The sequence below is a fragment of the Oryctolagus cuniculus genome, chromosome 10, assembly GCF_964237555.1.
Source record: "Oryctolagus cuniculus chromosome 10, mOryCun1.1, whole genome shotgun sequence".
Lineage (NCBI taxonomy): Eukaryota > Metazoa > Chordata > Mammalia > Lagomorpha > Leporidae > Oryctolagus > Oryctolagus cuniculus.
The window spans coordinates 2,337,507-2,349,741 of record NC_091441.1 but is presented as its reverse complement, the minus strand read 5'-3'; the positions used below and the strand labels follow the sequence as shown (position 1 = coordinate 2,349,741).

The 12,235-nt window shown below is 54.6% G+C and overlaps 1 protein-coding gene across 8 annotated transcripts in view; it reads left to right on the top strand.

Annotated features, from left to right (window-relative positions):
* ZNF236 (zinc finger protein 236) overlaps positions 1–12,235 on the top strand; it is a 103,971-nt gene that overhangs the window by 54,821 nt on the left and 36,915 nt on the right. For all 8 annotated transcript variants that reach the window (XR_011379153.1, XM_051838587.2, XM_051838586.2 and 5 more), the window contains 5 exons: positions 370–471; positions 824–975; positions 3,239–3,342; positions 8,528–8,679; positions 10,787–10,999. Coding sequence is in view for 7 of the 8 variants with exons in the window: in XM_051838587.2 (XP_051694547.1) it covers positions 370–471; positions 824–975; positions 3,239–3,342; positions 8,528–8,679; positions 10,787–10,999 (723 nt within the window). In the remaining variant the exon portion in view is untranslated. The remainder of the gene's footprint in view (positions 1–369; positions 472–823; positions 976–3,238; positions 3,343–8,527; positions 8,680–10,786; positions 11,000–12,235) is intronic.

Below are 12,235 nucleotides of genomic sequence, written 5' to 3'. Positions count from 1 at the left end.
TCTTCTATCTGCTGGTTCACTCCCCACATACCTGCCCCAGGCAGTGATGGGCCAGGCTGAGCCAAGAACCCAGAACTCCATCTGTGTTTCCTAAGCAAGCGGCAGGGACCCAAGTACTTGAGCCATCACCGCTGCCTCCCGGGAGCACACTAACAGGAACCGAGATTGGAAGCAGAGCAGCCAGGACTCCGTCAGGCACTGTGATGTGAGATCCGGGCAGGCACCCCCAGCGGCAGCGTGACCACTGTGCCGCACCCCCACTGCGAGGCTGGTTTTTACAAACATCCTGGAGTGAGCCTGGGGCAGAGTGGCAGATGGGAAGTAGCTGCCAAGTGTGTGGTCTCCTTTCCTTTGCACGCTCGTCCTTAGATGGGTTTGCGGCCCCCCAGGACCCTCTCCGAGGGCACATGGACCAGTTTGAGGAGCAGACCCCGCCTGCGCAGTCCTTCGAGCCAGCAGGGCTGTCACAAGGTCAGTAGTGGGTTTTGAGTGAGCTGTGTGTAAGCAGCGCCTGCCGGGTTTCACGTAACGAGCCCAGTGCTTTCTGCATGTGTTGTGTGTGGCGTCAGGAAGCAGCCTGCGTGTCCACGTCTACCTTAGTTTCTAGCCAAGAGCAGGGGCTGAGGTCCAGCAGTCGGGGGAAGGTGGCGGGGAGGGGGTCCTGGCACACGGCACTCCGTCCTGGCTATGGCCAGACACTGGCTGCACTGATCTTGACACCAATTCAGAAAGCAGAGATGACCCTTTAGGTATTTTTTCTAGTTTTTTAGAGGCTTTTCTGTGTGACTTTAACGCTTCTGAGAGCTTGTCTGACTCGTTGCAGGTTTCACAGTGGCAGATACGTACAGTCAGCAGCCTCAGTTCCCAGCCGTCCAGCAGCTGCAGGACTCCAGTACGCTGGAGTCTCAAGCCCTGTCCACAAGCTTCCATCAGCAGAACGTACTGCAGGTCCCTGGTGCCGAGGCGGTCAGCGTGGTGAGTGACGGAGGGCCCACACCCGGGCAGCGGTCAGCACTGCCGTGCTGGTCTTCACTGTCATAGCTGAGGTGTACGCACGTCTCGGGAGAGCATGCGGCCTTCACGCAAAAATCACAGTGTTTAGCAAGTGGAGCCTTCCGTTTTCCTCAAAATATTTTAATTTTACTCAAGGTTTCCAATACCATGATGTGAATTTGCCTTTTTGGTTAAAAGCCAGGAAGGGAGTGAGTAGAGTATAATGTAACATCAACTGAAAGGTATTATGTTGCCTTGGGCACTAAACCTAAACGTTTTTGTTTGTAGAGTTCTAAATATGGCAGAAGGAAAATATTATGAATGATGATACATTAAAAGCTTAAATGCATTTTTTAAAAAGATTTATTGATTTTACTTTTGAAAGAATTACAGAGAGGCAGAGACACAGAAAGAGAGATCTTCCGTCTGCTGGTTCACTCCCCAGATGGCCTCAATTGCCAGAGCTGGGCCAGACCGAAGCCAGGAGCCAGGAGCTTCTTCCAGGTCCCCCACATGGCTGCAGGGGCTCAGGCACTTGGGCCGTCTTCGACTGCTTTCCCAGGTGCATTAGCAGGGAGCTGGATGGGAAGTGCAGCAGTAGGAACTTGAACCGGTGCCCACGTGGGATGTAAGTGTTGCAGGCAGCAGCTTAACTTGCTGTGCCACAGCACCGGCCCCAAAATGCATAATTTAAAATTTTTATCTCTTAAAAATTTTATCTCTTATTCAAGTTGGAAACATTGGATTTTTGTATCTGGAAATTTTTTAGTGCTGCTACAAATGATTGACCAATGAATTGTGATCTTTCTCTTTTTTAAAAGATTTATTTATTTATTTATTTATTTATTTTGAAAGTCAGAGTTACAGAGAGAGGGGGAAGACAGAGAAAGAGAAAGCGAGCAAGCGAGCGAGAGCCTCTTTTGCTCGTTCACCTCCCAGATGGCCACAATGACCTGGGATGGGCCAGCCTGAAGCCAGGAGCTTCAGGCGGGTCTCCCACGTGAGTGCAGGGGCCCATGCATTTGGGCCATCTTCCACTGCTTTCCCAGGCCATAGCAGGGAGCTGGATCAGAAGTGGAACAGCTGGGATGTGAACCACGTGAGACAGTGCCCACGTGGGATGCTAGCACTGCAGGCTGCAGCAGCCTCACCCACGATGCCACACGTGGGCCCTGATCGTTCTTTCTTTAAATTCCACCATTGTAGTTTTACCCTGGTGCAGGGCTGTCTCCTCCAGTGGGCAGTTCCGAGGGTTCTTTCATAGCTCGAAGCTCTGTGACTGACAGCAGATGCTGCCTGGGTGGTCGAGAGCACGCTAACACTAGCTTACCTTTTGCTCAGCACTATGCAGGCCCAGCTCAGGTGTTGCAGAGCTGGGCCCTGAAGGCAGGCAGAGTGGACACAGGCCCTTGCTTGCAGCATCTTACAGCGGTGCCCCACGGTTGGCACTGTGTCTGTCACTGTCCCTTGCCCTGAAGGTTGGCTTCCCCTGTGCCCTGTGTGTGACACGGTGTTTGTGGAGCGACTGGAAAGCGCCGACCTGGCCGTGTCAGGAAGGCGGGGTCACGAGACTGGCTACAGGCCTTGTTCTGTTTCTGACGAGAGAGAAGACAGCCTTCTCAGAAAGGGAGATTTGTATTCTCCGTCAGTGAGGGTCAAGCTGATGGAAGAGTGTTTTTTCATTAAGATGTTTCAGAAGGGCCGGCCCTGTGGCGCAGTGGGTTGACACCTTGGCCTGAAGCACCGGCATCCCATATGGGCGCTAGTTTGAGACCTGGCTGCTCCACTTCTGATCCAGCTCTCTGCTGTGGCCTGGGAAAGCAGTAGAAGGTGGGCCCCTGCACCCGCTTGGGAGACCTGAAGGAAGCTCCTGGCTCCTGGCTTTGGATGGGCACAGCTCTGGCCTTTGCGGCCAATTGGGGAGTGAACCAACAGATAGAAGACCTCTCTCTCTCTGTGCCTCTCCTCTCTCTGTGTAACTCTGACTTTCAAATAAATAAATAAATTTTTTAAAGTTTCAGAGTCTGTTTCATGGTAGATGAAAGTTTGTGTTGAAGGACATTAATAGACAATAAGCAGGCCTTGACTTTAAAGTATTGTCGGTGACGTAACTTGCTTGCGGTTCTTGGGTTGGTTCAGATGACCGCAGTGGCCTGTTGGGTTCCCTCCTCGTCCTTGTCCCACATCATCGTTGTTTACTCCCAGACACTCAGAATCGTTTGCTTGATACCCCGTTCCGTTTCAGACAACACGCTTGATTCCGGAGTCTCCCCAGGAGCAGCTGGACCTGCGGACGCAGCGGCCCGCGTTTCTGGAGGATGGCGAGGATCAGAGCCGGCGCTCATACAGGTAGCCCCTGCCCATGCCGGGTACCTCTTGACAAGGGCGTTGCAATGTAGTCATCGTGAGACTCTCTGAGTTAGGTCCATTGTCATCCTCATTTTAGAAAGAAAGATCTGAGACAGGAGCTGACCGTGCTGGTTTTCGCACCACTCACAAGCCCCAGGGCCAGGGCGTCTTCAGCCCGGCACTGGTGTGCTCTCTGGAAGCTGCCTTGCCGTGTTAAGCCATCGTTGCCCTTCACCTGGCCCCTTTCTGGCCAATGAGTGGTCTTCAAAAAGTTCATGGAAATGAACATTGTGAAAAAACTATGCATGGATCTCAAAATTCTTACAATAAAATAAACTTCATTTTAAATTCCATTTTCACAAACTTTTTGGAGTCCCTGGCATGTGAGGACCTGTGTGCCAGGAAGCAGGTGACCCCTAGGACAGCTGTCCCAGGGAGCCTGCCCCCATATGGAGCAGGTGCTTGGAGGACCTGGTGAGCCTAGGAGAGCTGCCCCCGGGAGCCTGCCCCCATATGAGCAGGTGCTTGGAGGACCTGGTGAGCCTAGGACAGCTGCCCCCGGGAGCCTGCCCCCATATGGAGCAGGTGCTTAGAGGACCTGGTGAGCCTAGGACAGCTGTCCCAGGGAGCCTGCCCTGTATGGAGCAGGTGCTTGGAGGACCTGGTGAGCCTAGGACAGCTGCCCCCGGGAGCCTGCCCCCATATGGAGCAGGTGCTTAGAGGACCTGGTGAGCCTAGGACAGCTGCCCCAGGGAGCCTGCCCTGTATGGAGCAGGTGCTTGGAGGACCTGGTGAGCCTAGGACAGCTGCCCCAGGGAGCTTGCCCCCATATGGAGCAGGTGCCTGGAGGTCGCTGGTGAGCCTAGGACAGCTGCCCCCGGGAGCCTGCCCGTATGAAGCAGGTGCTTGGAGGGCCTGGTGAGCCTAGGACAGCTGCCCCCGGGAGCCTGCCCCCATATGGAGCAGGTGCTTGGAGGGCCTGGTGAGCCTAGGACAGCTGCCCCCAGGAGCCTGCCCTGTATGGAGCAGGTGCTTGGAGGACCTGGTGAGCCTAGGACAGCTGCCCCCGGGAGCCTGCCCCCATGTGGAGCAGGTACTTGGAGGACCTGGTGAGCCTAGGACAGCTGCCCCCGGGAGCCTGCCCTGTATGGAGCAGGTGCTTGGAGGGCCTGGTGAGCCTAGGACAGCTGCCCCAGGGAGCTTGCGCCCATATGGAGCAGGTGCCTGGAGGTCGCTGGTGAGCCTAGGACAGCTGCCCCCGGGAGCCTGCCCGTATGAAGCAGGTGCTTGGAGGGCCTGGTGAGCCTAGGACAGCTGCCCCAGGGAGCTTGCCCCCATATGGAGCAGGTGCTTGGAGGGCCTGGTGAGCCTAGGACAGCTGCCCCCGGGAGCCTGCCCCCATGTGGAGCAGGTGCTTGGAGGGCCTGGTGAGCCTAGGACAGCTGCCCCCGGGAGCCTGCCCGTATGAAGCAGGTGCTTGGAGGGCCTGGTGAGCCTAGGACAGCTGCCCCCGGGAGCCTGCCCTGTATGGAGCAGGTGCTTGGAGGACCTGGTGAGTTCTTGACTGGCTCACACTGTGGCTTGTGCTCACAGCGAGTAGGGCAAACATGTTGCTGAAAAATCAAAGACAACTCTATGTGTTTCCAAAAGTTACAGTGAATATTATCTTCTGCAGAGACAGCCTTAGCTTCAAAATATTTTAATAATTTAATTTCCTTAAAATTCTTTTGAAGTCAGCTTTTCCAGAGCCATTTAAGAAAAGCTGTGTTTCATGACTGTATAGTCACCCTTGCACACTGGTGAGCCACCTTGCAGCAAACGAATGGTCTTAGACGGGATTTCTGGAGGAATGAGCCTGCTAATATTGATACCATGTAATTTTCGAAAGGCCAAGTAACTCCTTTGTCCCAAACCTGTCTGTCAGCTTCTTCATCTTCAGAAGTATACTGTCCTGAGATGTTTATGAATCGTGAATCCAGAAATGCACCAGGGCAGTGGTTCTTACTTTGCAGAGCGCATGGGTCCTGGGGCTGCGCAGGTGGGCTTTGGCACCTCTGCAGCACTCCTGTTATTCTGTTCACTCGGTCGCTCCACGTGGACTGTGTGCTCATGTCTGCTTTGAGAATTTGCATTATGGTTCTAAAGTACCACTAATCTAAGGTTTTCTCATGACTCCTCCATGACATCTGCTCATGACATTACTCACGCATCACCCACCCACCCAGCAGTCTGTCCACTCATGTGTCCACCCACTGAATCGTCCATGCATCCATCAAGTGTTTATTAAGGACCTGTAATGTGCCAAGCACTATGGGCTGTAATAGTCAGCAGAACTCAGCACTCATGGAGCTTAGATCCCAGTGGAAAGAGAGAATAGCTCAGTGAGTAAGTAGACTGCGTGTAGATGAAATGTTCCCTGGGCACTGGAGGAAGAGAGAGGAAGAGCTGTACCTGCTAAGTGCCACGTGTTAGCTAGTCAGAGTCACGGCTGTTCTGGATGCATTTAGGAGATAGAACCTACGGGACCTGTGACAGCCGAGAAGCGAGAGAAAGAGGAGGCTCAAGGATCTGCCAGGATTTTGAGCCAGATGTCTGCACGGAAGAGGTGGCTGTCACCTAGGAAGGGGAGATGAGTGTTGAACAGGATTCAGGTCCCCAGGCTGACATCTGAGGATGGCGGGAATTGAGGGGGCGGTCCGGACTGGAAGTACAGGTTTGAGAGTTGTCAGAGCAGAGACCAGCATTTCAGGCGGAGGGGTGCATGTCCACAAGAAGAGGCGTGGCGCGAAGCCCCCAGCCTGGCCATGCCACTTAGAGGCGGGCGAGGCAGGGAAGAGCCTGTGCCGGCCTGAGGTGTGCTAGCTAAGAGCTGGGAGGGAACGCGGAGGGAAATGCTGGTGTGCACCTGTGTGCCAGGAGATCACAGGCCCTTCTCCAGGACATGAAGAATTGTGGAAGCTGTAACGCTCCCTGCCCCATGGAGTGTGCTGGAGTCACCTGCACCCCTGGCGTTCGGCTTGTTTCCCGTTCTCTGCCTGACCTCATCTGGGGAATGTGCTCCGCGAGCTGTGGGAAGTCGCTGGAACCCTGCACACGGCTGCCTCGTGGCTGCTGCCCTCAGTGACAAGGCCGTGTGCGCTGGCCTCTGGGACTTAGGCAGCTGTTGGGCACTTCAGGAGGACTGTGGTCGGCAAAGCAGGCAGGTGCGGGCTGGGAAGAGGGCAGGGCCCTTGCACAGGCAGAGAAGGTCCGTCTTCTTTGTTGTTACTTTTTTAAAGATTGGTTATTTGAAAGAGTTGGGGGGGAGGACAACATGTACTCTTCCGTCTGCTGGTTCACTCCTCAGATGGCCACAGCAGCCAGGGCTGAGCCAGGCCAAGCCAGGAGCTCCATCTGGGTCTCCCATGTGGGTGGCAGGGGCCCAAGCACTTGGACCAGCTTCTGCTCCTTTCCCAGGTGCACTGCGGGGGGTTGGATCAGAAGTAGAGGAGTTACTTGGCCTCTGGGACTGAACTGGCTGCCATGTGGGCTGCCAGCGTCACAGGCAATGGCTTTACCCACTCTACCACCACAGCAGCCCCAGAAGGGTCCATCTTGTGTGGGCGGTGCTTGGTCCTTCAGGTGAGGGTGAGACCAGAGGGAGAGGGCCTGCTTGTCGGACCTGCTCTCCCCAGGACAGCCAGGAGCGCCTAGAGTGTAGTTGACTCTGAGCAGTACATGAGACTGTTCTGCAGAGCTTGCTCTCCCCGTCCAGGAAGCTTTCCTCAGCGGATTCCAGCTGGCCCCATGGTACAGAGAAACCGTGCCGATCAGTGCGTCTCTCCACCACGGACACGGAGACAGAGCCCATCCTGCTTCCAATCCGGTTTATCTTTCCATCATTAGATGGAGACTAGTGCTTGCTTTCTGTTTTTTTTTTTTTTTTTTTTTTTTTTTTTTTTTTTTACAGGCAGAATGGACAGTAAGGGAGAAACGTCTTCCTTTTCTGTTGGTTCACCCACCAATGGCCACTGCAGCTGGCACGCTGCGGCTGGCGCACCGCGCTGATCCGAAGCCAGGAGCCAGGTGCTTCTTCCTGGTCTCCCATGCGGGTGCAGGGCCCAAGTGCTTGGGCCATCCTCCACTGCTCTCCCGGGCCACAGCAGAGAGCTGGACTGGAAGAGGAGCAACCGGGACAGAATGTGGCACCCCGACCGGGTCTAGAACCCGGGGTGCCAGTGCCGCAGGTGGAGGATTAGCCTATTGAGCCACGTTGCCGGCCATGCTTTCTGTTTTTAATAGATGGCCTTGCCAGACCCCATGTTTTTTTAAAGACATTTATTTATTTGAAAGGCAGAGTTAAAGAGGGGCAGAGGCAGAGAGAGAGAGGTCTTCCAACCACTGGTTCACTCCCTAGATGGCTGTAATGGCTGGAGCTGTGCCGATACAAAGCAGGAGCCAGGAGCTTCTTTCCGGGTCTCCCACACATGTGGACCATTTTCCACTGCATTCCCAGGCCACAGCAGAGAGCTGAATCAGAATGGAGCAGCCAGGACTGGAACCGGTGCCCATATGGGATGCCGGCGCTGCAGGTGGCGGCTTCACCCACTACGCCACAGGTCCGGCCCCACCAGACCCCATTTGTTGGTGGGAGTGAAACTTCACACACCTTCGCATGTGTGCAGCCTTTAGTGCAGTGTCCCTAACTGCCTCCTTGAGGCTACAGCTGGGGCACGGGGGAGCAGAGCCGTGCCAGTGGAGTTCACTCTCAACCTTGCAATGCAGGGTGGTTTTAATCTGGAATAATGTTGTGTGTTGGGTACCAACTGAGGGAAAATAGTCCTGCGGCTTGATACAGTCTTCACAGTGCGCAGCGCAGTCTGGTGCACTGTTTCGTACAGCAGAGTTGGCTGGGGATCGACGTGCACTCACTGAAGAAGGCAGGGCCGGACGAGTCGGTTTCTCTGGAGCTGGACTGCTGTCTGCAGGCATTGTTCCAGGACTCACTCATTTGGAAGCAAGATACATGTCAGACCCCGGACACTTAGCAGAGTTTGGTCGGGCATTTTATTATGGCTCACTCTGTGTGTGTTGTCAGGTTTAGAGTCGGAGAGCCGGCTTGGCTCGTGTAAGGGTGCCCGCCTGTTGCAAGGCTGTCAGGGAAGATGGTGTGATGGTGTCTGAGCGCTGTGTGTTTGACTTACAGGTGTGACTACTGCAACAAGGGCTTCAAGAAGTCCAGCCACTTGAAGCAGCACGTGAGGTCACACACGGGGGAGAAGCCCTACAAGTGCAAGCTCTGTGGGCGTGGCTTCGTCTCCTCCGGAGTCCTCAAGTCGCACGAGAAGACACACACAGGTCCTTGTCTACCTCTCATGTGGAGAGTATCCTTTGTTGCTGTTTTCATTTAAAGGACTTAGTTATTTAACAGGCAGAGTGATGGAGAGAGAGGGGGAGAGAGAGAGAGAGAGAGGTCGTCTGTCTGTAGGTTCATTCCCCAAATGCCCACAACAGCCAGGGCTGAGCCAGGCTGAAGCCAGGAGCCAGGAACTCTGGGCCTCCCATGTGGGAGGCAGCAGCTCAAGCACTTGGGCCATCATCCACTGCTTCTCCTGCATATTAGCAGGAGGCGGGGCTTGAGCTGATGGTCTGATAGAGGATGTAGGTGTCCCAGATGCTGGCTTACCCTGCTGTGCCACAGCGCCAGCCCGTTGTTGTTTGAGTACATAGCAATCAGTTCACCCACTTTGAATGTACAGCTCTGTGATTTTAGCACGTTCGGTTTTGCAGCCTCCCTACTGTCTAATTTTAGAACATTTTTGTCACCCGCCCCATACCTGGTGCTGGGTGACCCTGGGTCTACTCCAGCTTCATGGACTTGCATGTGAACAGCCTGAAGCAGCACGTGGTCCCCACCGAGCAGAGGGTGTGCAAGAGCACGTGGTCCCCACTGAGCAGAGGGTGTGCAAGGCCGCCTGTGCGGCCTGTGCCGTGCGTCGGTCCTCGCTTCCCCATGGTGGCCAGGCTCTGGCCCACCACATGGCCACCCAGCACTCGGTGGACGGCTAGGTCATTTCCATTCTTTGAGTATTATGAGTCATCCTGCTGTGAACATTTGGGGAGGAGTTTCTGTGTCGCTTCTCTTCATTTCTCTACCTAGGGATGGAACTACCAGGTCGTGTGATAACACCGTCTGGACTGTTGAGCCTAGCAGGTGGTTTTCCCGAGCCACTGCATCGTTGTGCAGGCCCGTCAGCGGGCAGTGTGGGTTCTGATTTCTCCCCACCCTCACCAGTGCTTGTTCTTATCTGTCTGTTCTGCTGTGACCCTCCTCGTGGGTGTGGAGTGGCCTCACTGGGGTTTAGATATGCATACTCCAGTGGCTGATGATGTTCTAACTCTGTGCTCATTTTCAAATTAGAACAATTGTTTTATTATCATTGAGTTGTACGAATTTTTTTTAATATGTTCTGACTACTCAGCCTTTCAGATAGGTGGTTTGGGATCACTATGTTGTTAAACATACTGCTTTTATTTACTTAACACAGCCAACATACTTACTTAGCATATTAATAATAGATATTTAACATCAACAAGTTGTTCTAAGGGCTTACACGACTATGAAGGAGCCCTGCTCAGAAACACTCACCCAGACTGGAGGGACGAAGTTTTGTGGGCGGGTCTGTGGCAAGTGGCTGGCACTGGGTGTCAGCGGGTTTTGGGAAGGTTTATGGAGGGCAGCAGGCCCTGCTGAGGAGGCAGAGAGGGGCCTGTGCCCTCACCAGGGCCAGGCTGAACTGTCCTGGCAGTGGGCCCCCAGCTGCTGAGGCAGATCGCTGTGTACACTGCTGGGGCCTCAGCTGATGGGAGAGGGGAATCATGTTGGAGCTGTATAGACTACTTCCGGTGGGAGCCAGGTGGGAGCTGTGTAGACTTCTCCTGGTGGGAGCCATGTGGGAGCCGTGTGGGAGCTGTGTAGACTACTCCTGGTGGGAGCCATGTGGGAGCCGTGTGGGAGCTGTGTAGACTTCTCTTGGTGGTAGCCGTGTGGGAGCTGTGTAGACTTCTCCTGGTGGGAGCCGTGTGGAAGCTGTGTAGATTCTCCTGGTGGGAGCCGTGTGGGAGCTGTGTAGAAGCTGTGTAGACTACTTGTAGGGCCTCGGCTGGGTCACTGGCCGTGGGTCTGAGGAGAGAATGGGTTTGCACAGTCTCTCCTTGGATGGGGTAGAAGTGGAAGAGGACAAAGAAGCCCTGAGTTGTCTGAGGACACACTTCTGGGCGGCTGCAGCTTGCACTGGCCAAGTTCTTAGAGCAGCCCATTCCTGAAAACTGGGAACCCCAGCACACGCAGTGTCTGCACCGCGGTGGCTCATTAGTGGTGTCTGGGCTCACTTCTCACTGCCGACAGCCGTCAGCTAACAGATGTGGTTTCTCTCTGCCGTCTCTGTCCTGCTGTGCTGCCCAGGGGTCAAGGCGTTCAGCTGTAGTCTCTGCAACACCTCGTTCACCACCAACGGCAGCCTCACGCGGCACATGGCGACACACATGAGCATGAAGGCCTACAAGTGTCCCTTCTGCGAGGAGGGCTTCCGGACCACCGTCCACTGCAAGAAGCACATGAAGAGGCATCAGGCAGTGGCCCCGGCGGCGCCCACAGCGGGGGAGGTGGAAGCAGGAGGTACTTCCCGCTTGGGCCCTGGCTCGCTAGGTGGATGCTGACTTAGGAGTGAATTTCTGTCCAGATCCAGCCTGGCTGGGTGTGGCTTAGACGTAGTAGCACCCTGGACTTTAGAGTGTTCTCCGGTCTCATTTTCTGATTTGTGGAGTTGTTTGTGGAGTTGAGGGGATGAGCACGTGGAGCTGAGGCACCATCACATCTGCTGTGACTCCGGCCTTCTCCCCTCAGTTGCTTGTCCTACAGCTACTTTGAGTCCCTTTGGACTTGAGGTCGCAGTCAGAGTGTCCAGCGTCCCCAGTGTCTCTGCAGGGGAGGAGTGAGTCCTGACAGTTTCCTTGCCATGCATTCAAATAACCAAACCACAGGGTGACGTGGCAGAGCAGCCGCGCACGCCACGTCTTCCATAGACAGCTCCGAGCAGACAGCGGGAGTGAAGGCCTCGAGTGTTGGACGTGCACGTACTGCGTCCAGAACCTGTAGTTTGGAGAGAGCTAACTGCTCACTGACATTCAAGTGCAGCGTCTCCAACTTAACTACTTGTCCCCATCAGCTCAGGAAGCTGCAGGGCCACGGAGCCAGTGACTGGGGACTGTTAGGGCCTCACCAGCAGCCGTGTACAACCTTGCGTGGAATCTTTCCCACGGCAGAGAAATTGCTTGCTAAGTCGTTTTGTTTTCCCTGAGCTCACTATGGCTGTGGAGGGGTTTGGACTTCCTTTCGCTGTCCCAGTTGTGCCTTTTTAGTGTAATATCCCTGCCCTCCTCCTGTCCTGTCCTGTGTGTGTCTGTTACTCACTGTGCTCCCTGTCGCTGTCCTATACTATGTGTGTCTGTTACTCACTGTGCGCCCTGTCCTGTACCGTGTGTATCTGTTACTCAGTGTGCTCCCTGTCCCTGTACTATACCATGTGTGTCTGTTACTCACTGTGCGCCCTGTCCTGTACCGTGTGTGTCTGTTACTCAGTGTGCTCCCTGTCCTGTACCGTGTGTATCTGTTACTCAGTGTGCTCCCTGTCCCCGTACTATACCGTGTGTGTCTGTTACTCAGTGTGCTCCCTGTCCTGTATCGTGTGTGTCTATTACTCACTGTGCTCCCTGTCCTGTACCGTGTGTATCTGTTACTCAGTGTGCTCCCTGTCCCTGTACTATACCGTGTGTGTCTATTACTCAGTGTGCTCCCTGTCCCTGTCCTGTGTGTGTCTGTTACTCACTGTGCTCCCTGTCCTGTCCTGTGTGT